The sequence below is a fragment of the Myodes glareolus genome, chromosome 1 (assembly GCF_982192425.1).
Source record: "Myodes glareolus chromosome 1, mMyoGla1.1, whole genome shotgun sequence".
Classification (NCBI taxonomy): domain Eukaryota; kingdom Metazoa; phylum Chordata; class Mammalia; order Rodentia; family Cricetidae; genus Myodes; species Myodes glareolus.
In genome coordinates, this window is record NC_142026.1 from 90,518,380 (window position 1) to 90,543,297 (window position 24,918).

The window sequence follows — 24,918 nt, forward strand, 5'->3', positions numbered from 1 at the left end:
TGATTTTACTTTTTGTATATGGTGCATGTAAATGTAATGTGTGTGTGTGTGTAGAGGCAAGAGGTTGACATTAGGTGTCTTAATTGTTTTTCACCTTTTTTGTTGACAGGGTCTTCCACAGAACCTAGAGCTCACTTAGTTAATTAGAGGTAGACAAACTACTCAGTAATAGTCAGCCACCTCATCACTGAGACCACAGGCAACAAGCTGTTGCTCCTGAGAATGTGTGTGGGTATTGGAGATATCAACCTGGGTCCCTCAGGTTTATACAGTAGGCACATTACCAACTGAACCATTTCCCCAGCCTGTGGAATGACTTTTTTTATTGTAACATTTGGACTACAATTTTGTCTCTATCAAAATACTAAAAAGAATTATTTTGTATAAAGTTACTGTAAATACTACTATAAATTGCCACTGAAACCTCACCTCAGGGTAATAAATGTGAAAATATGTACAATTTAAAAATTATTATTGAAATAAGGGAACAGAATTTTTAGAGAAAATTCACAAACACTCAGGAAGATGCATGTTTATAGACCTAATTTAAGAAAAACTAGTATGTTATGAAAATGACACTTAAGTCAAAAGTTTAAAAACATAAAAAAATACTTTGTTGCTCTTGAAAAAAAAGTATTAAATGAGTTACCTCAATGCACGGCATTCTCCCCGAGAAATTCGCAGACGTATAGCCAAATGTGACATTTGCTATCAGCTTTAGTCCTAGCTGGCGTGCATTAAGCATTCGTGACAGGGCTCTGTCTTGCTTGTAAGCCTTCATTGACTGCTTCACCATGAATCTAGTCTTCAAAATTTCTTCAAGCATTCTTGGTAGAACACCCTTTCGTACTGAAGGCTATCATAAAGGAAAAACAAAGGAATATATAAAACTCCTCAGTCGTATATACATGCATATAGATTTTGGTAACTAAAAAGGAAACAATTATAATAATGGCCAACTCTCATAAACTGAAACATGCTGCTAACAAAAATAGCCACAGGACTAGCAATTGTCATACAAAATAATCAATTTTATTTCTTTTGAAGAGGATTTTTCTTCTAAAACATTCCTGTACTGTTTATAATTCGGATGCGGTACTTCTATGTGAGCTCTGAGAACTCCAGGAAGCTGGATGTCAACTAGTACACAAGTAACTACACAACAAACTCAGAGGGAAATGCTGTTCATACTTTGATTGAGACCCCCATCCTTCTATGAAGACATATGGGCCTGCGTCACTCATAACCAACGTCAGTGCTAAAGATCTCACCCTAATGACCCCACACAGTGCTCTGCATGGAACTCCATTTATCTACCTTGGAAGAATGATGAGCTGGTTGACTCTGCTGACATTCAAACCTGCAGTTCCAGGGACTCTAGGTATTTCAAATCTGATGCTTAGACCACTAAGCCATCCCCTCCGGCCTATATTTATTAGCAATCTGGAAGAGGGGATGAATAATGAGGTGATAAAATTTGTTGTTGCCAAAAAAAAAATCATTTGTATTAATCAAGACTAGGGAGGATTTATGAGAACTCTGGTAGGAATGAAAACCACAAAACAGTTATTAACTGATGATTCATAGCCACGTGCAAAATAACGCATGTCAAACTGAACAATTAAAACCTCAATTATATGATAATTACATTTTTGAATATTAAAAAATCTTATTTTTATTAAGTTTTACACACTAGGTCAAAATGTAAATCAGGTTTTAAATGCTATTAAGGGGAGCTTAAACAAATAATCTATACGTGTGACAAGGAAAATACAATCTAACCTCTAATTCATTTGGTGTACCCTTTTGAAGCAGACTTAATGTTCTTTCTTTGTTCTATCAATTAAAATTGTAATTATTAATGCAAACTAATAATTATTTTTATAATTACACTATTAGTGTGATTATTAGTGAAAACTTTTATACTCACATATTATGTCTTATTATAAACCCTTCCTATTGTCCTCTCTAACACTCTCCTACCACCCCTCTTTCCTTCCCTGTGCCTTCCCTAATAGAATCTGCTTACTTTCAGGTCCTCTCCTCCAAGCCTCTATTTTCCAAATAAAAGAGGAAAAAGTGATATTTGTCTTTCTGTGTTTGGATTATTTTACTTAATATGTTGAGTTCCATCCATTTCTCTGCAAATAACCCAACTTTATTATCCATTATGGCCAAATACTACTCTATTGCACGTGTATGGCACATTCTTTTGTGTACACCTGGCTGATTCTATGACTTAGCTGTTGTGAGCAGTGCAGCAATAAACAGGGGCATATAGTTATCTCTTCTGTGTACTTTCTTTCTCATTTACACCTAGCAGTGACGCTGGATACCCAGTAGTATAGTTTCAGTTTTTAAAGGGGCCATCATACCACTTTCCACAGGGCTATATAATTTACTGTCTTCCCAGCTGGGTATAAGGGCTCTTTACTCTTCTCACATTTCTTGGCATCTGATTTTTCCTTAATGAGAGCAACCTAAACTACAGTGAGGTGGACTCTTAGTGAAGTTTGATTTACATTTCCCTGGTAGTCAAAGACACTCAGACCTTTCACATGGTTGTCAGTCAGCCACTGGAATTTCTTTGAGATCACAGGCTTATTTACTGACTGGATTATGTGATCATCTGGTATTAGATTTCTCGACTCCTTTATATATTTTGGATATTAATTCTCTTGGAGTTCCTTCCACTCCATAATTTTTTTTTCTTTACTCGTGATTCTTTAATTTGCTGATAGAAGCTTTTAAGTTTTATATAATCCCATTTGTTATTTGAGTTTTGAGTCCCACTCAGGAAACTGTTACCAGTATCAAAGTACAGAAGTGTTTCTCTCATATGTTTTTCTGTATTCATGCTAAAGTTTTAGGCCTTTAATTCATTTTCAGATGACTTTAATTTTAATTTCAGGTGTATTAATTTTTTACGTTAATGAGTATTTTCCCTGCATGTCTATCTGAGCACAACGCTTGTAGCTTGGTGCCCAGAGAGCCCCGAGAGGGCATCAGATTCCCTGGAACTGGAGTTACAAGCAGTTGTAAACCACATATAGGTGCTAGGAATCAAAACCATGTCCTCTAGAAGAACAGCCAGTGCTTTTAACCACTAGATGTCTCTCTAGCCTTTCAGGTGATTTTTATGCAGAATGAAAGGCAGAGAGATCTAGTTTCAGTTTTCCTGACACTTTTTATTAAAGCTGACTTTTCCCCATGTATATTTTTGGTATTTTTGTCAAGAATCAGATGGCTTAGATTCACACATTTATTTCTAGGTTCCCTATTCTACTCCATTGGTCTATGTGCCAGTTACATTTAATATTATACAATGAAGTTTTCGTTTCTTTGGCTTGTAGTGTATTTTGAAATTAGGTATTGTGATGTCTCCCCTCCTCATTATTACTCTTTTTGCATAGGATTGGCTTTTGCTATTTGGTATCATTTGTGTTTCTGTATGACTTTTAGTTCTTTGTTTGTCTGTTTGGTTTTTTTTTCCCCCAGTTTTGTGAAAGTCACTAGTATTGATTAGGGACTGCATCAAACACGTAGTTCAATTTTGGTATTATGTCATTTTAGCAATATTAATTCTCATACAGTGAAGTTTTCCCATCTTCTCATTTCTTCTGTTTTTTTTCTTTAGTGTTTTTGTAATTTTTCTTTTTTAGATAGGGTCCTCATAACTGCCTTCTTAGTGCTGGGATTAAGGCGTGGGGCACCATGTCCCATCACTGTATTATAATTTTTACTACCAAGGCCAAAGACAGGAAGTCTTTGGTTATATTTATTTCCAAGATTCCACTCCACCCCCCATTGTGAATATGACTTCTTTCCTGGTTTCTTAAAAAGAGCCATGATCAAATATGTAGAAATAATATTTGAAAACGGATTTTTTTAACCACAGGGAAACAAACAGACAAACAAAAATTCAGCTCCAAAAATTTCTAAGAAAGGAATATACCATGAACTTATGGGAAAAACTTTTAACATCTAAATTGCTAATTAACATTTAGTATTATCTCTTAATTGGTAATAAGTACACCAGAATGAATTGGAGGGTTGGTGGGGTCTACCATCAAACATTGTTTCATAAGTGCAGTATACATCAACTCACTGCTAAGGAACTAGAAAAGAAGTTGGCACATGAGAGGTAATACAACTTTTAAAATCTCCTATTGTCTTTATTCAGTTAGGAAGCTTTCTTTAGTCTTTCTTGAGGAGAAAACATACATAGAAGACAGGGACTTTATTTTTAGTTTGGATGTCTTCTCTAAAAATGTAATCATTAAATTTATCAAAGTATCATTGTGTCTAAGATGGTAATAATTAAATTTAAAATAATGTAGAACACTTGCAGGATGTATACATTAAAGCAATTAAATTTTTTGCAGATAACATCTTTTAACCATCAAATTGCTGGGTATGTCTGCCAGAAAATAGCAGAAGGTAGATGCTATAGGTGTACACTTACTTTCTTCAATATCCCATGAATTAAAAATATAACAATTAAAATATTTAAACCTAAATTCAACCAAAGCAAGATGATTTCTTTTCTTCAAAATGATTTCTTAGAAGATTTGTTTTTGACTTTATGAGATAAAAGTCTTCAAGTTGTGTAACCTTTTATGTCAACAATACCGACACACTATCTGTTCTCCAAAGGTAAGCCATAGTTGATTCCTTTCATTTACTAGAGAGTATTACCTTAACGAAAGCTACTCCATTGGGGGACACTGTGATGTCATGCCTAATTTGGTAAAGTAAATCTGGAGGTACTCTGAGAGAGGTACAGCCAAATTTGAACTCCTCATACCTGTTAAGAAAGAAAATATTGAGCAGAGACTTCTCAGATGACATAACAAAGCGTGTAGACACATCTCTAACTTCATCACAGCTCCATATCCAAACATGCAAACATGAGTTCATGTAACTAGTCATAAGTTTACTTGGCTCATTAACAAAAATTCTTTATATATGCACAACTTCCAGAAAAAAAGCATTCCTTAAATGACAGTACTTTACAAGTTAAGAACTGAATATACACTAAAATACAAAATTTCATCTCAAAATATAATCATGTTATATCAAACTCCCTAAAGAAAATTTCAAGTATAATGATACGTAATTCCAAATTCCCTTCTTAATAAAAGACAGGATTAATGACAACGGTTTCTACAAACATTTCTTATGAAAGATACTACCAGATTAGATCACAATATCTGGTCTCAAGTACACAAAATCAGTAAGAAGATAAGATTCTGTAGTTCTTATAGTTTAAGAAAAATATTCACTCCTTTGATAATTTAAAATGTTATTCTCATTGAATTTACATGAACTAACAAACGGTAAGAGTTAATTCCATCTTTTGAAAAATCACAGCCTATTTCTAGGAGGAAGTGACAACTGGAATTAAATCATTACTTTCAAAGTATTGCACTGAATGCTAAATTAATAAAAATAATTCTCCTGAAGAATCAAACAGAAAGATGCAAGGCTGATCTGTCTCCACTAATGACCCTGTTCATGTGCGTCGTCCATTTACAAAACTGAATCAATTATATGATCATGTCACTTAGGAAGACAACTGCAACAGTGGGTCAGCTGTGCTATACCCAATTCCTCTTATTCTTAAGGAAGTGTGAAGACAGTCTATAATCATAACACATAGAAAGCACAATAACATGACTGGAAAAATAAAAACGAAATCTTACTTTCCCAAATTCTCTATGTGGCCAAGGCAAGTGGAAAAACAATAGTTATATGCAATCACAATGGAAGGATATAGTGACTGGAAATCCAAAACAAGAACAGAGTTGCTATAGAAGCGAGACTCAGGTTCCATGATGAGGGGAACACACTGTGGGGCTCTCATCTGGGACCTCTGCTGAACACTAGGTGTCACAGGAATATAGTTCATTGGTTTAGCAAAACGCAACATCATCGATTCCACACGGTACTGCAAGGAGAAAAGAATGTAAATATACGGGTTACTTCAATATATGGTAAATTTTGAGGATGGTTTTCCCCTGCAGACTGATCATATGATTTTCTACACTAAGTATTATTTAGTCAAATAATATCACTGAAATTGATTTACAGATTCTTTATTTTTATGTTAAAATTATCATTAGGACTTGGAAGATGATAAACTCAGAAATATAAATCATGAGGTAGATTTTCTTTCCTGGTTTCCCCACTGATAAAAGATATCTCTAATGATACTACAAGATTCAATTAGTCAGGTACTGATAATAGATACAAAGTCTGTTTATTTATTTTTATTTTTAAACTGGGTTTCTCTGTGAGGCTTTGGAGCCTACTCTGGGCACTAGCTCTGTAGACCAGGCTGGCCTCAAACTCACAGGGTTCTACCTGCCTCTGCCTCCTGAGTGCTCAGATTAAAGGCGTGTGCCACCACCGCCCAGCTTTATACAAAGTTTTAAAAACCTACTCAGGTCAAGAATAAGCATCTAATTTATGTAGTACTTTAAAGTATACAAGAAAAATTTCTACCTGTGAACCTCTTGTTAATACATGTAAAAACTGAATGCCAAAAAGCCTGGCCATTTCACTGGTTTTTCCAATTAGGTCCAGCTGTTCTAACATCTGGAGATTTCCACGGACACGGCTAACATAATGATCAACCATTTTCCATCTGTCAAAAAAGAATCCATGCATGAATACAGATAAAGTGAGGTTACTGAAGGGGAGAGTACAACATATAAAGTATGTTAGGAGTTAAATGCCAGAGAATTTTAAGTAATAAAACTTAGTAATAATACGCAAAATTTAAAATAGTACTTATGATAAGGTATCATAAGAATAGTAAGTTTCAAATTTCACCCTGATTTTGCTAACCCAGGCCCAGTACTCTATTTAACTTGGCAAAAATTTACCTATTCAGAATAATACCTAATTAGAGGTGGCAAGACATGCATTTAGAGCACTATACCATACCTTAACAAATATAATATTTAATGTTAAGTAGAATATAAATATTATTGATTGGTTTATGTATGATTCTTTTCTTGAGCCAGTACTCTATCACTGAACAACAACCTAACTTCTCTGTGAAGCTTTGACACAAGCCTCAGCCTTACTGTAGTTTACTTCACTTCTCTGAGGTTCCTCAAAATGAAATGAAAGATAAGCAGATACCATGAGAGAGAAAGGGTGTGGGAACTGGGTGGCTGAGGAAGTGGGGAGGAGCTGGAAGGACCTGGGGAGGGGAAAACCATAAACAGAATATATTGTAATCTGTTTTCCGTAAAAACTATTTCCTCACATACATGAGGGTTGTTTTTTAAAGCTGTATCTCTTCCACCTTTACCAGCATTTAACCTTGTATTTAATAAGGCAAAATGCACGCATTTTTAAATACTGGTCACCTCCCTTTCTCTTTTTGAAGGCTAAGTCCTGACAAATTAGAAGCACTTAGGAAACACCTGGAGCGATATAGACCATTCGTAAACACAGACCTGGCATTTAACAGAAGAGCACCAGGTACTGGTAAAGGGGCAGGACACTTCCCAGCACAGAACTTAAGCAAAAGAGCTCAGCAGCTAAGGAAGAAGCAGGAGAGTCTCTGCCTGCCTCTGGACACAGGCAGAAAACCTTTCTGGACCCAGAAACTGGTAGTTATACAAAATTGAGGGTTTCCCACTGTGGCAAGAATAGGAATGCTGAGGAATCTCATCCTTATGCCCCAGAAAAGAACTTCCAAAGACTAAGGCCAAACAGGATGAATGAATAATTCCTTCAAATCCACTCTATGTCTTATAAAGAATAACAGTGAGCTGAGTGTCGTTTTGTACAACTGTAATCCTAGCACTTGGGAGATCGAGGGGGGAGCATTCCAAGAGGTCTTCTTGGGCTATGTTAGAGTCCAAGGCTACCCTAGGCTATGTACAGATATTGTGTCTTTAAAAAGAAGAAAGAAATCAAATAAATTGGACAAATTAGCAATATTTGAATATCCTTCACAGAAACAATAGAAGTCAGAAGAAAAGGCAATCAAAATCTTTATAGTAGTTAAGAAACAGAAAACAAAGCAAAACTCAAACCTAGAATGAAACAGTAAAATATCAGTCAAAAAAATTTTCTTTTCTCATTTTTGTAAGTAAGTCCTGGGACAATTTATTTCCAGCAGACATGTAGTAGATGAACTACCAAAAGAAACAGACAATGCCAGCAGATACTAACCAACCATGTGGAGAAATCCGTCAACTATTGAAATGAAAATAGGTGTTCACATAGACTTGTATACACAATTATTACATGATAGTTTTACTCATAGTAGCTACAGCCAACATTGGTGTCTATTAAGAATTAATATTAATAGTTAATATTAATAGTTAATATTAATTAAGAGTTAATGAATAAACTGTTAGGCATTTCATATAACTATTATGAATATTAAGAATGAACAACATGCAACATATTATATGTCACAACTGTTACAACTTAAAAAAGTATAGTTCAGTTTCTTTAAGGAAGTATGACAAAAAGCAAAAGATTACTAACATTTCCATTTCTATGATGTTCTACCTGTGGCAAAAATAATCAGCTAATAGAAATCTAATTAGTATTTAATAGAAATCTAATTAGTATTACTGTGGATAGTTAGGCTTTGGGTAGACTGACTATAAATCTGTTTAAGTATTCTCTTGTAGATAGTTATCCTTCTTATCTGGGTACTACAGATTGAGTGTATATATTCCTCAGAGTCACAGAACAACACACTTTAAAAGTCTGAATTTTATTGTATGTTAATATAAAGCTCAATAATAGTGACTCAATTCTATTTAAAATTAGTATTTATTATTTTATGTGTAGGAGTGCTTTGCTGGCATGTGTGACAGTGCACCATATTGTGTGCCCAGTGCCTGCAGATGCCAGAAGGCACTGGACTCCCTAGAACTAGAGTTACAGACAGCTCTGAGATGTCACGGGAGTGCTGGGAATCAAACTTGGCTTTAGAAGAGCAGCCAGTGCTTAAAACTGCAGTGCTGTCTCTCCAGCCCCTAAAACTGATTTAAGATAAATAACAGGATACAATCCCCCTCTTAGGTGTGGTAAACATTACCTGTAGAGATCTGTCTTGTTATCAAACCAGTCTGACAGGACGCGGAACGTAAAAAGGGGAAAACGCTGATGGAGAACGTGAAAGCTCACATTTTCAAAAGTGTAGTTAGTCAGAGCAACCTTAAAAAAAAGTTTAAGGCATAATTATATTTATGTAGATCATTTGTTATTTTTTTTCTAAGTCAACCCCAGGTCATTAGGTTTTAAAAAGTCTTACTATCACTTAGAATTTTTCATAGAAGACATGGAAGCTTTTTGTAAAGATTATCTGTTACAAGTAATTTATATATAATTAATTCAAAATATGTATAGCTTACTAGACATAAAATTTTTCCACATTAACAACCCAGAAGTATAAAATAGTGGTCCAAACTGGTCTACTTAAAACTTGTCATCTCCAAAGCAATGGCATACTTCAGGATATTCTCTTTCTGTCTCTCTCGCTGACTGACAAAGGTAAAAAGGCAATGGGATAAGGTAAAGACCCAACAAGTATAAACAGGGAAGGACTGCAAAGACATGACAACAGCAGATGAGGGTCGCCTGAGAGCAGCAGGTACAACACATGGACTACGATCAAGTTAGTGCTCTGGAGAATAAATCTAAATGGCTTTCTTTGAATGCAGACAATGATGAAGCGATCATACTGTAGGGACCACATGGGGAAATTAGGACCAGAAACTAGAGTGTTACCACACAGGGAAATTAGGTTTGTAAAGAAAGTTGAAAAATCTAAACGGTCAAATCTAATGTAGCACTCTGTTCTCTGTACTGCCAAACTACCTGATAAAATCTGAAAGCCTAGATGGAATTGATGATTTAGAAGGTCTGTAATGTTTTCAGTTTTCAGAGTAAGAGTCATATATTCCTTTAAGTAGCTAACATATATCTAATAAAAATTATTTAAGAGGCAGTGGGTTTATCATTAAGGACTCAAAGTTACAGTGGGAACAGCAGAAATTTTATGTGTAGAAGAATCACAGGAGTTACAAATTGCCAAGCACCATGAGAGAAACAAAAGACACAGAGATTAAAAAGGAGCTTTTGGAACTATTCAAATTCAGAAAACATAATCTGACTGTCTCTAGTATGAAGTAAATACTCAAAGTCAGCTCTGGTCCAAAGTCTTGAGAGATATATTACTACTGTCACTCATGATAAAAAGCCATGGGCTGAGAAGATGGTTCACGAGGACCTTAGTTCAATTCCCCGAACCCATGTAAAAAGGTCACTTGTGTTAGCACAGTGTGAAATCTGAGTGCTGGGGTGGGGGTACACTCCAGACCTATGAGAGACCCTGTTTCAAAATACAAGGTGGATGGCTCCTCAGAAATGATACCCAAGGTTTACCTCTGGCTTTCACAGACATATGCATACCCAAATCCTTACACACCACATAACTGCACACAAAATAAAATTATCCTCAAGCAGATTCATATAATGCACAGTTTCAAGTTAGATTAAGTGTGAGCACAACTTCAGACACAGGGCACAAAGAAGAAACAAGAAGAAAAACGAGGCACCAAACCCACGTTGGGCGCCAGATAATGGCGAATCAATCCCACACCAGTTAGGTTTAAAAGGGGTATTTATTTTGGGGGGTAAAACTTACATACACACAAACCTTCAGGAAAGGAGCCTAGTCGCTGGAGCAGGAGCCGGAACCAAGAGAGGCCAAGCCGAGGCTTGCCGCTCTTTTTAAAAGAGAAATATACCGCCCCAGTGGGCTGGTATTTCAGCGGCTATTGGCTAAAGGAGCGGAAGGCGCTCCCACAGCATTGTGGGCTCGTACTTCAGCGACTATTGGCTGAAGGAGCGGAAGGTACTCCCGCAGCATCGTTACATAATTTTTATAAGGAACCCACGGCTTTATCCAGTATGATTTGCATGTGACAGTGTTCCAGCATGCTTGGAAAGTCAGTGTTTTGTTTAACATAAATCCAGGACAGCTACACAATCACTGAACAACAAGGGAAAAATAGAAAGCATATAATAAAAAAAATAGTTCCAAATAGCAGACAACATTGGAGAATGAATTTTCATCTAATCGCCTTAGCTGTTATTATTCAAAGTCCAAAAATCTAAAAACAAACAACTTATAGTAGGAATCTTTATATTTCACATAGAAAAACAAACAACTTCAAAGATTCAAACATCATCTAGTAAGCTCTACAAGCTTACTTTTATTGTGTGTGAAATAACTATTTCTACAAAGGATTGCAAATTATAGTGGACCTTGTTGAAATTATTTAACCCAAAAGCCTATCCAATGGGAGGCCGCTATTAACTATTTCCAAATGGTTTCTCTCCAGTTTGGCCCGGTATTTAAATGTATTTATCATGAGAGTTTCCTTCCTAAGTCTAGATTTTGTTAAAATGATGAAATTATACAATATTAAACACAAAACCCACGGTATTTTATTACAGTTATAGACTTTACTTTCAAGGGCCGAGGCTAGTCATGGATTCCTGATGTATGTAAAATGATTCTGATTTTCCTAGCTGTTAAGTTAGACAGAAATAGAGAAACAATGAAGGTGTAATTTTATTTTGTCATTTTATAAAGTATTTTGCAACTTTACTTACATACAACAATAGGTCACAAATCATAGAGAATTTTTACTAATACTCTATAATGAGTAAACTGTTATATTGATCTAATCTTATTTCCAAACATTTTAGATAAAATACCTCACCTCATTTCTCATGATTCTCCAAAGGTTTAGCGTAATTCTGCCAACAATGTTGATCTCACTCATTGTATCTGATCCATAGTCATCTCTTTCCGCTGCAAATCTGTTTTCAGTCTTGTCATCTATAAAAAAGAATGCATATTGTATCAAGAGAAGCAGAAAATAAGCTTTCAGGTAAATTATGCCGAAGAAAATGAAAGCAACAAAAGTAAGAATTAAGACTAAAGGTAAAATTTGATTCAGTCTATTTAATATTAGAACAATGGAACAATTATTTTAACAAAAACAATTTTTTAAATCACATAGGAATCACATGCATTCTCTTCATCTTTCTATATAGTCTATACACTTGTCTCTTGGTATCTATAGAGAATGGTTCCTGGATATCCTGTAGGTAACAAAACATGTAAAACCCTCCTTAAATAAAATGGCTTAGTTATTTGTGTAAGGCCTATGCATAGCTATATCCACACACATCACCATATTGTTTAGAATACCAAGTACAATGTACATAGTTGTTAAGTGCGTACGCATTTTTGATCCAGCTGTCTCTGTGGCTGTGATATCCCAGGATATTAAGAGACGACTATGTATATTTATTTTTGTCTACACAAAATCCAAAACTGTTTTAATTTGAATATTTCTCAATGAAAACACTCTGTGTTTGAAAATGTACTTTGAATGCAATTCCTACTAATAAAAAAGTAAAGTATCTTTAAAATTACTCTTACTTTTTAATTTTTAAGTACATTATTTTGCATATAAAAGTTTCATCAACAGTAATTAAAATTTTACGGCCTTATTTTAAAGTTTAGAAAACTGTTACTTTCTTATTTTTGTCAATTTGACCAACATACTGATAGTTTCTTTCCTGTACCTTCAAGTATTACATAGTTGAAAATATTCTATTACTTGAACTACAAAATAAGTAGTTAAAAATTCCAGTGGTACAATTCTTGTTTTTAATTAACACTGATGAAGTTGTAATTTTCAAACTGTAAATGCTTCATTAGATCAAATAGACTGATCATTTGTTTTTCACCCTCTTATGTTTTTTTTCCCTTACTTGGCCTAACTGCACTTTAAGATGTTCAGAAGGAACTAAAGGACCTGGCTTCTACATCTCAGGTGTGGGCCTAGTATTCTGAAGCAGCACAAGCAGCACAGGACCTACAGGAAATGATGGTGAATGAGGTGTAACTGAAGTAGAAGACAATGGGTGGACTCCAGCCATAGCCAAGTCAGGTTCTATTGGTGAAGCACTGAAAAATCAAACTGAAACTAAAAATCAGTGTTTTGATTTTTGATAAATCATAAAGTCTTTCAAGTGTTCATGGGTACTGGTGTCTATAAAATTCTCAAATTTTAATCTGAACTGAAAGGCTACAGCCAATGCTCAATAAATGCAGTATTTTATTCCATTTATTTGTTTGCAACAACTTTTATTCCATCCAGCAAAGCCAAACAACACTAGTACTACAGAAAACCTAACACTATAAACCACACTCACTGAAATTTGCTGTTTTATGTCCTCCTCCCCAAGAGGTTCCTCGGGCACCATAACCTATAGTTCCTGTAACATCCTCCACTAAGTGAAGTGCCAGTCAAGATGTGCCAGGACTGTGTAAATTTAAACAATAGCCATCTTTTAATTTAGCAATTTATACTGTTACTTTTGATTAACACATAATGCTACAACACTTTTGTTTGTTTCTGTTTTTTTCCCTTTAGCATAAAATATGTCCATTGCTTCTAGGTGTGTAATCCCTTTTTACAGTGGTAGAAGCAGTAATACCACAACTTCAAGGTCAACCTAAGTTATAGTAAGACCCTATGTTAAACAAAACAAAAAACAACAAAAAGTCTATTGATAAACCAGTTGTTTTGGGGGGAATATAAAATAGTTTGTATTGACAGTGTGTGTGCCTGCACATGTGCACAGGGACCAGAAGCTGACACTGAGTGTCTTCCTCAATTGTTTCTCCACCTTATTTATTGAGACATTCCCAGTACTGATTCATTTATCGAGGCTAGCTTGCTGTTAAATCCTGTAATACTCCTGCTTCACCTCCCAGGATAAAAGGTGTCTACCACCATAGCTAGTTTTACTGGGCACTGGGGATGCAGCTGAGGTCCTCATGAAAGCACGTTGACTAAGCCCTTTTCCCAGCCCCAAATGGCAGTTATTAACATACATAATTCTCTCAAAGTTTGAGAAACTCAGGACAAATCTCTTAAACTATGAGAGCTCCTTAGAGCAAAGAGAACTGAGTCGTTTATAACAATAAATTTAGTGAACATAGCTGACTAGAGGTTATAGAATATTTAAAATGTGTATTGTATTTTATACATCTATTGTTTTCTAGGAACTTTATCAACACTGCTTCCTTTACCAGCACACTCACTATAAATTTCATTTTGTACTACGAAAATTCTACTTAGAAACATTACATCTTGTCCCAGGTCATATGGTAAAAAAAAAAAAACAAAAAAAAAACAAGAAGTATTCTACACCAGGATCACTTCACCTTGAAGGCCATGAACCCATACAACTCTCATTTCTTTCTTTATGCTAAAAAGATAATGTTCAAAAATTCCATTTTACTAAGTGAGCACAACACTTACACAGTGTTTACTGTCTTCAGGCTCCATTACAATCACCTTGAAAGTCCTTTTAGAATCTCCACTTTACAGCAGAGTAAATTGGATCTATTCAGTAATTTGCTTGGCATTATATAGGTGATAGGCAGAGTTTGAACCTGGGGAGTCTTTGCTTCAGAACCTGTGCACTGAACTACTACTGTGTTACTTAACAAACCACACACCCTTTGTGTTTACTCTGTTGGTTGATTGTAAATGGGAGACTGCAACGTGGTGCAGTCCACAACACCTAGTAAAGTTTTAGCAGTGATTCTGAGAAAGGTTGTGAGCTCTTCTTCCCTCCCTTCCTCCTTCTCCTTTCCATTTCTTTCCTCTCTCCATACTTCCCTCCTTTTCCTGTGGTGCTGGGGATCAAAACCTTTAGACACTCTACTGCTGAGCTACATGCCTAATGCAGGACTTAACTTCATCATTCTTTTGATCCTTATCTCTTACAACCAATTAAATGTAATTAACAATGTACCTGAGGGCTGCCTCTCCAGAACACTTAGAAAACTGTCCCATAAAGCTGTGGGAGCCAAAACAAACTAAAAAAAAAAACTTGTAGTTATACAGGCAACTAATGACTGCTGAGAGAATTAGTCTCTTCCAGGGACGAGCACCCTAATTAGTTATCCAATACCAAGGAGTCAGCCTTGAAATCATATACATATAAAGGAAGACCAAATTAATGTAGCAAGTTGTATTTATATATTGATGTGTTTATATATTACATAATAATGTATATAATAAAAATAATCAAAAGAAAAGAGGTCACCAATTTGAGGGGATGTGAGGGTGAAGGTGTTAGAGCGAGGGGACAAAGAGGAACTAGAGTGAAGAAAGAGAAGGGGGAATAATGTTATTAGACTTTAATTAAAATTAAAAGAACATGAAAAAGAAAAAACTAAAAATAAAAAACAAAATGAATATGTATAATAAGACATTTTTAGTTATAGAAAAAAATGTTTTACAGCTGGGCATTGTACTGCGTGCCTTTAATTCCAGCACTCTGGAGGCAGAGGCAGGCAGATCTCTTGTGAGTTCAAGGCCTGTCTGGTCTATAGATTACATTCCAGGACAGCCAAGGCTATACAGAGAACCACTGTCTCAAAAAGAAAGAAAAGAAACAACAAAAGGATTTACAAGTTGTAATTAATTTTATTATAAAAATCATTTATTATTATTATTTTTTGCTTTGTTTTATTTTGTTTTGGTTTTTCGTGACAGGGTTTCTCTGTGGCTTTGAAGCCTGTCTTGGTTCCAACTAACTCTTGTAGACCAGGCTGGCCTCAAACTCACAGAGATCTGCCTGCCTCTGCCTCCTGAGGGCTGAGATTAAAGGTGTGTGCGACCACCACCTGGTTTATAAAAATTATTACTTCCTCTCTCTAACAGCACCAAAATCTTTGTGAATTACAATCAAAATTCATACTACTTTTTAGACATATACTCTAATAAAAATCAAAAACCAATTACTTAACTATTAATCTTCATTATTACTGCTCTTTGGCCCTTCCTCTCCTTTCCTACCAATTTAATGGGCAAAACAATAAAAACGGAAAAAAAAATAACATTACAGTTTATGAAGCCGAGGAAATATGAAGCAGCTTCACAAAGACTATGGGAAACATACTATAATATGGGAAAACAGTTCTAGGATACTGGATGAAGAAAGTACATTAAAGATGAAATAGACAGTATAATGCTATAAAAAGATTTATATATGAAGACATAATTAAAAGTAGGAAAATCCCCAACACATAAAACAGCATATATAACAGTGCGAATGTAGACTTTTTCCAATCTGTTCTGTATGGAGTTGTAACAAAACATTTCCAGCTCTACATACCTGGCACTCGAGAGATCATCTGACATAAGTCGACACTTAGAGCAGCAGCCCTCTGTAAGAGGTAGCCCCAGGAATGCATCTGAATCTCATATCCTAGGAGAATATCAGGGTCATACCTAAAGAAGAAGGTGGATCAAAGTGCATCCATTACAACATTTGGACCTTTGCCCAGAAGAAGCATTTTTTCATGGTGTAGGGAGCAAAAATCAAAATATACATTCCACATTGGCCACTGTATAAGGGGAAGGATGTGTAGAGGTACCTGCAGAACGACTCCTACAGAATAACTTAAAATAAGTGACTATAGGAGTTATTTTATTTTCTAAAATGAGTTTAATCTTACTAAGACTGCACTTGTTCTGTATTTCTTGGGAAAGGGGTTGATGAAATTTGGGGTGAGAAATATTGTAATTTTAAATTAAAATGATTTTGTTTAGAATAACTTCATAAACTCTCACAAGAGTTTACTTTCAACAAAAATACATTATTAAAATAAAAAAGAATAAAACAAACCAACTCAAAATACTACTGAAATGGTAGGTAGTTCCTAAGGTAGAAACTTATGTAAGTGAATAATACAACTGAACTTTTGTACAAATTTCTATTCAGAACCATAGCAAAACCATCTTAATATACAACTGAGAAGCTAGAAGCAAGTATTTTTCTTTATTCCCTTAATTGTAAGAAACGGAAGATTGCTTTTCCTATTCTTATTTGATAGGCACAGGAATGATGATAGGAGACTGAAAGTAAGACCCTCTCTAAGGATAATTATATACTTCCAAGGGTCCTGGAAATGGTTCTTGTCCTCTTTTATATCTTATGTCATCTGCAGGAAATGACTGAAGAAGAAAGATCAGGAAAAAAATCAGAAAATACAAGATAATACCTCTTTATTATATTTGTAATTTCTTGAAAGAGTGCCTTCTCATCAGCAGCATAGGTAACTTCTAATCCTGTAATTCCAGATCTGATAAGTAATGGGGTCTGATATCTGATATCTAAGGAATAAAATATTATATATAACATTACATCATATACTATTAAAGTAACATTAATCTTTACTTTTAAGTAAAAGAATATGAAAACTGAACCCCACAAGTAAAACTATAGTTCAACTACTTGAAGATTTTCTTTAATGTAACATATAACTTAAACTCAAGTTTCATATTTTCAGTTATTCTACTAAAGTCTTCATTTATAAAATTACTTGCAAAGACAATTACTTTGTTTCTATGCTTACAGTTTCTGTATTATTTCGGGGCTAAGCTAGCTGGGCCGTGGGCCGCTCCACTTACTACAATTTTCCTAATGGGAATACCTTTGCTTAGTAGAGAATATTTTAATCACTAGTATGCTAGAAAATGGGTAACAACTCTTTAAGAAAAAAAAAATCTTGAATGTGTGTTTGCTTGCCTATTTCCATATGTAAAGTCATCCCACCATGGTTAATTTCAAATGACCAACACTGACTACCATGAAGAATTCATAAAAATTCAATGATTATCTTATTAGCCGATGTTAGGCAATTAAACATCAGATTCTTAACAGCTTTCTTTTATACTCAATCTTCCTCAGTGTACTCAAATAATTTATAAGGGTTACCTTTAAAACTTCAGAGAAATACTTGCACTTCCTAAAATGCTTATATGGTATATGAAGAACCTCTGAACCAAACATATCTTTATTAAGGAAGATACATGAACAATTAGAAAATAAATCTTACAAACTATTAACTTAGAATAGTTAACAATGTCTAAAGCAAACACAGTTTGTATTAGCAGCAAAATATCTGGAAAACAAGATTGTTTACCCAAGTTAATGATATATGATTATTTGAATTTGTTGTGAATAATTAGTAGTTTATAAACTATGTGTTAATGAGAAATTTTATTAAGATCTTTGTGTCACTTGGCTTCTAACTTCCCTCCCCTGTGATACTGAGGGTGAATCTGAGATCTGCCTGACTCTGCCTCCCGAGTAATGGGATTAAAGGTGTGTGCCATCACTGCCCGGCTTGGAAAAAGTTATGTACAGCTTCATACCCCAACCTCAGCCAACATTAGAGAGGAGTCTTCCTGCTTGCTGTGGTTCTTCAAGAAGAAATTTTGTTAAGAATGACTGACATTACTGGGCGGTGGTGGCACACGCCTTTAATCCTAGCACTTGGGAGGCAGAGGCAGGTGGATCTCTGTGAGTTCGAGGCCAGACTGGTCTACAAGAGCTAGTTCCAGGACAGGCTCCAAAAGCTACAGAGAAACCCTGTCTTGAAAAACCAAAATAAATAAATAAATAAAAATAAAGAGTGGCTGACACATGCCTGTGATTCTAGCACTTAGGAAGTAGAGGCTGGAACATCAAAGCTCAAAGTCAGCCTCAACTACACAGCTAGTACAAGGCAATCTGAGCTATGTGAGATCCTGTCCAATCCCCACCACCACCACCACATACACACATACAAATTCACTGGGCAAGCACATCCTTACTAAAAATAAACAATACCTTGATGGGTGACTGTCTTGTCTTTATCAATCACTATCACACCTGTGAGTTCTGTTTTCTCTGTGTCTGGGAGAGGAGTGTCAGATGAAATGCAGTAGAACAGAGCACAGATCGGGTCAAATTCGGGATCTGGTTGTAAGTCTCTTCTAGTTCGAGCATGTAACTCCACACTGATTAAGGTAAGATTCTGTATCTACAAAAGGAAATGAAAAGTTACACTTAAAGTGTTTCGTGGTATGCATATTCAAAGAAGTCCTTTTCACTAAGACTTTGAGAAGACAAGTAAGTAAAAATATAGATGTGCACATAAAAGACAAAGTCACAACCAGGCAGTGGTGGCACCCACCTTTAATCACAGCACTTGGCAGGCAGAGGCAGATGGGTCTCTGAGTTTGAGGCCAACTGGTCTACAGAGCAAGTTCTAGAACACCCAGGACTACACAGAGATATCCTGTCTTCAAAAATTAAACAAAATAAAGGCAAAGTCACAATTTAATAGTTCATAAATTTATGAAACTTAAGACTTTTGCTTCCAAAATTAGATTAACTCATGTTCTTATTTCAGAAAATACTTCGACTGGTACTTCTCAATAGCAATGCCTAAAAATTGTTTGTTTAGCATCCATGCAGTGCTTTTTTAATGTCTGTCTGAGAACAGAGTTAGTCCAGCTGCTTACCCACTGTCAAACTAGTCTGTGACTTTCCACAGCTCACTGCAGTAGAATACTATCTTTACTTTAAACTGAAAACAGAAATTATCTTTTAGTTTAAAGTTCAGATTTACTAACCTGCTACTATATAATGATTGTTTAAATTTAGATATTTTTGCACATATGTGTCAATTTTTCAAGTTTTAGTTTTACCTTTAAAAAAAGTAAAAGAACTTTTATGGAATCAACCACACAAGCTGGTGTGGGACAATTCTGTATTCTGTCAATTATGTTTTAAATAAACACTAATTGGTCAGTAGCCAGGCAGGAAGTATAGGCGGGACAACCAGATAGGAAGTAGGTGCGGCAATGAGAACAGGAAAATTCTGGGAAGAAGGAAGCTCTCTCCTCAGTCCTGCCCAGACACAGAAGAAGAAAGATGTGGCCTGCCCTGCCGAAAAAGGTACCAAGCCATGCGGCTAACACAGATAAGAATAATGGGTTAAGATAAGTTATAAGCGTTAAAAAGAAGCCTGAGCTAATAGGTCAATCAGTTTATAACTAATGCAGACTTTCTGGGTGATTTCTTTGGGACCTAAACAGCTGTGAGAACTGGGCAGGACAAAACCCCAACAAGCAGTACCTCCTGTTACAACAAGCCTTTTCATTTGACCAATGTTCATAATCTTACTGACATGCAACACACATTAAACATATTCACTATACTTTGTTAATAAAAACTTCTCAATTGTAATTCTTATGCTTTTTTTTTTTTGAGACAGAGATAGGCCCAGTAGAGCACACATGTAATCCTAATCACTCAAGAGGCTGTAATAGAAGATGGCTTCAGCCCACAAGCTCAAATCTAGCCTGGGAAAAGGAAATATTTTGCCTCAAAAAAAAAAAGTAAAAATAAAAATAAAGTAAATCAACATAATAGTACAGGAAACAAAGTTTGGCCTGGATTCGTGATTACATGCTATATGCTACCATATATCATATACATGCAGCTGGCACTGGAAAATAAGACTATTCATAGTGTCTTCATAATTATTCAGATCACATAAATTAGCAACAGATTTGTAGTTATAATCCATGCACGCCAATGAAGAATGTAAGTGCCATGACTTCCATTAGTAACAGGAATAGAATCTGGCAAATTCTATTTTTGGCACAAAATTTCTTTGGAGGACAATTTAGAAATATCTATCAAAACTTAAAATTTAAAATGCACATATCTTTAGCCAAGCAATTCTACTCCTGAGCAATTATATTATAAATTCATTCATTAAATCAAAATATAAGTAGAAGGAAGTTCACTTGAGACTTTAAGAGCAAAAAGAGTAAGAAAAAACCCTCAATGTTTAGATGGGAGATTAGTAACCAGATAAATGCCATAAAGGTCAGTAACTTTTAATATTTTTCAAAATAAAGAGCCAGGTCTCTATGTTTTAATATGGAAACATTAGTAAAATATATTGTAGTGATATTTCATTTGTATTTTAATAAATAAAGCTTGCCTGAAGATCAGAACGCAAAACAGCCACACTAGTCAGCCATACAGGCCAAGTGGTGGTGGCACACACCTTTAATCCCAGCAGCCACTAGTTAGCCATAGAGGCCAGGTGGTGGTGGTATACACCACAGGATGAGACAGGAACTGCTGTCAGTCTGAAGATTTCATAGAGGTAAGACCGCTCTAGTGACTTGGCTGCTTTGCTTTTCTGATCTTCAGGTTGAACCCCAATATCTGCTTCTGGGTTTTATTATTCGTGCTACAATATATTGATAAATGGAACCACTGAATGTAGTATGCCTCTATGTATGTAAAAATGCAAGCATGTGCACAGAAAATTTCTAGAGGCATGAGAATGTATAAGGACTTTTGCAAAAGGAAACTGCTGGTCTGGAGTAGGAGGGAGGCTTATTTTACCTTGTCTATCTTTTTGTCCTGATTAAAATTTAACATATGCATGTAGTATATGTATTTGTTAATATGGTTACTATTATATTATTTTAAATATGCAAAACATTAATTATGTGTGTAGGAAGTAGATACTGGATATCCTTCTCTGTTGCATTCCATCTTCTTTTTTTGAGACAGCCTCTCCTGCTAATTTTGAGCTAACCTGTTTACAAGGCTGCCTGGCCAGAGAGCCCCAGGGATTCTCCTTTCCTTAACCCCCCACTCTGGGGACACTATACCACACATACTGCCACACCTGACTTTATATGTGGGTGCTTGGAATCTGAACCAGCAAGCAGTTAAGGACTGTGTCATCTCCCAAGTATTCCCATGCCCCAGAAATTTTTACTTGGAAATGTATACCATTCAAGATTTTACTGTTTATAATTAGCACATAATAACCTAGCAAACACAAAAACTTTAGAGTGGAAAACCTCTCTCCTAAAGCCATGTAGAACAAAACAACCAACTGAATTAGAAAAACAAACATGTATAGTGGGTACAGAAAAGACTTGCAAGGACAATTTTAGGTCAGAAGACCCTTAAAGACTAATTTCATTTCTAGAAATTTCACATTTACACTTAGCCTTTCTATCCTGAGAGTTAGAATGCACCGCTGCTCTTAAGAGTTCCTAACGGTGTGGTTTAAAGTAGAGTAAAGATGAGCTAGATGGGTGAGAGAGAGGAAGGTGAGGAAGTGGAACAGGAGTCCTTGTGTTCTGTACTGAGTAAAGCAGAAAGAAGATAATGGAATACAACGGGCAAAGTTCCCTAGAGCAAGCATTCTTTAGAGTTCATCTGCTGTTCTGACCACTGTGCAGGTATTAAAATTCTGACCTGAGCAGAGAAAGGTCTATAAACAATCAACTCAACATCATGGACTGATTTTTAACTTCAAGACGTTACATACATATAATAAAATTAGGTTGTTCAAATGAAAAGAGAATAACCAAAGGTAACCAGTTTTTCTGGAGTCTAAAAGGACGACTCAGTGGTTAAGAGAGCTTGCTGCACAATGATGAGGACCAGAGTTCAGACCCCAGCAAAAATGTAACATCTCAGGCATCTTGCAAACACCAGTAACTCCAGCTTCATTTGAATTGGTGTCCTTTCCTGGCCTCCGTGGGCATCTCCACACACACGCACGCACACACACAAAGTGTGTGTGTGTGTATGTATGTATGTATGTATGTATATATATGTGTGTGTGTGTGTACATGAATTTTTTATCAATTTTGCTTTAATATTTCTATTATTTTTATTTACAAAATAAAAAATACTTATTTGTGTATGTGTGCATACATATGCCCTAGTATGTGTGTGGAGATAAGAGGACAACTTATGGGAGCTGGTTTTCTCCTCCTACCATGTGAGTTCCAGGGACTGAACTCAGATTGTCAGGGTTGGTGTCAAGTGCCTTTACTAGGTAAACCATATTGCCAACCCAATAATTATAGTTTTAAAAAACAATTCCTTTAATTTTTAACTGTGGGCATGCATTTGCTATGTATTCCTAATTTATCTCTTGAGATTTGGGCTCTTGGTGCCTGGCACGGTGGGATCTTGCTCCCTCTATTGGCCTTCTTGGGCACCAGACATACACAGTGCACTTAGATAACATGTAGGAAAATTGCTCATGAAATAAAAATATAAATACATAAATGTTTATTATATATATAAAACAATAAAACACAAACAAACACTGATTTCAGTCTTGCTATCACTTAAACACATGCTTTGAGTTTCTGATCCATTAATTTACATTTACATTATTTTTGTTGTTTAAGACAGGGTTTCTCTCTGTGTACTCCTGGCTGTCCTGAACTCGCTCTGTAGACCAGGCCAGCCTTGAACTCACAGTCACCTGTCTCTGCCTCCCAAGTGCTAGAATTAAAGGTGTTTACCACCAGCAACTGGCTTTCCTAATTTAACTTGCATAAACTAAATTTTAGGTATTAATTCTGTGAAACAATAAATCAGTCTCAGCATTTGGTCAATATTAAAACTTTTTTTCTATTTTACACATATACAATAGAATAACAAAATGAAGATTAGTGAAGAAATTTGAACATACCCTTTTCTGGTTAAAAAATTTCCCATACTCATCCTGTGGACAGATCCTGATAGTTATGCACTATGTACACAATCTCATAACTTGTAGTTTTACCTCGTGTAAAGCTTTTGCCTCTTGTAAGTTTTGTATGCTGACTTTGAAACCATAGGTATTGTTTAAAGATGGTCCGTCAATCTGAGAAGTTTCTTTCTTTGGAGTATTTACTGCTGCAAACTGATTCTATTAGGAAAAGACACAGCCAGAAACAAACATGAACAGCCATTTAAGAAAAAAATTTGGTTAACATTCCTTTTACTTTAGTAACTGTGAAAATGTGATCAATCTATAAACAAACCATGTGCTGACATTTGATTTTACAAGCTCTGAATATGGAAAGCAGTAGTCGGGTAGAGCTCACACTTCTACTCCATAGATATTTATCTTGACTTTTCTTGAAACAGAAGTAGCTAATATGGAAGTGGTTTCTATCATTTATTTCCAAAGACAATGTCTAACGCATTTCTTTCACATAAACTTATACTTATCAATTAAGTACTATCATATCTCTAGTAGTTGAATAAGGACATTTTTATTTCTCAACTTCAATAGTAGATAATGTTTCTTTCTTTGTAATTTAGTGAAAGAAATTAAAAAATTAAGTTATATTTGAAAAAAATAAACCAAGAAAAAAATATATTTCTGGTGGGATCAAAATCACTTACTTGAGCTCTGCTGTGACTGGACTGTTCTGATACTGCCAGTTATCAGTTAATGTATGTGTATCCTCATAATCCACAATTTGGCTATCATATTCACTTTCTCTGTAATATTTGTATTTACACATAAGAATATTTTAGATCCCAACAATAAAAAACAAAGAAAAATGTAATTTCTTGTTGTCTCACAGATATGTAAATAACGGCGCAAAGATGAACCAATTAAGTTCAGATACAGTTATGAGTTATCTGAGGTCTAAGATGAAGACTTGGTCTGCACTGACCTCCAGATGTTTAGTATAGTTACCTTCACTTGTGTTGTCAGGAGAACTCTCCTGAGACTTTCAGGATCATTTCCTTTCTTATTACACAACTTCTGGGTTTTTGGTTCTGTAGAAAGAAATTTCATTTTTAACTTGTATATCTGCTTCTGTTTTGTAAAACAAATTTGTTGCTTCAAACACTTAAATATCATGTGTGAGTATCATTCTATACTCCAGATTTCATAATTTAAAAATAAAATTAATTATAATCTTCAATCTCCACAAAATACTTGAAAATTTTGCATTTTATAATATATGCACACTGGCGTTTTACTATTGAGTTTCATATCTTAGTCATTACCCTTGAGGATAATTTACTCATCAAATATTTATGAGGGAGACATATTGTTTCTTCTGTGCTTTAGAAAGAATCATAAATTCATACATAAATGAAGGTAAAATTACAACAGTTCTATATAGACCACATTCTAAGACCTTTCAGTAG

At 35.2% G+C, this 24,918-nt stretch overlaps 1 protein-coding gene across 3 annotated transcripts in view; it reads right to left on the reverse strand.

Moving 5' to 3' along the window:
- Rev3l (REV3 like, DNA directed polymerase zeta catalytic subunit) overlaps positions 1–24,918 on the reverse strand; it is a 137,398-nt gene that overhangs the window by 24,216 nt on the left and 88,264 nt on the right. For all 3 annotated transcript variants that reach the window (XM_085690513.2, XM_085690508.2, XM_085690516.2), the window contains 11 exons: positions 24,458–24,540; positions 23,549–23,674; positions 18,766–18,958; positions 17,153–17,264; positions 16,264–16,379; positions 11,775–11,893; positions 9,080–9,198; positions 6,508–6,649; positions 5,706–5,950; positions 4,699–4,807; positions 650–856 (listed from right to left, as the gene is read on the reverse strand). In XM_085690513.2, coding sequence (XP_085546639.2) covers positions 650–856; positions 4,699–4,807; positions 5,706–5,950; positions 6,508–6,649; positions 9,080–9,198; positions 11,775–11,893; positions 16,264–16,379; positions 17,153–17,264; positions 18,766–18,958; positions 23,549–23,674; positions 24,458–24,540 — 1,571 coding nt within the window. The remainder of the gene's footprint in view (positions 1–649; positions 857–4,698; positions 4,808–5,705; positions 5,951–6,507; positions 6,650–9,079; positions 9,199–11,774; positions 11,894–16,263; positions 16,380–17,152; positions 17,265–18,765; positions 18,959–23,548; positions 23,675–24,457; positions 24,541–24,918) is intronic.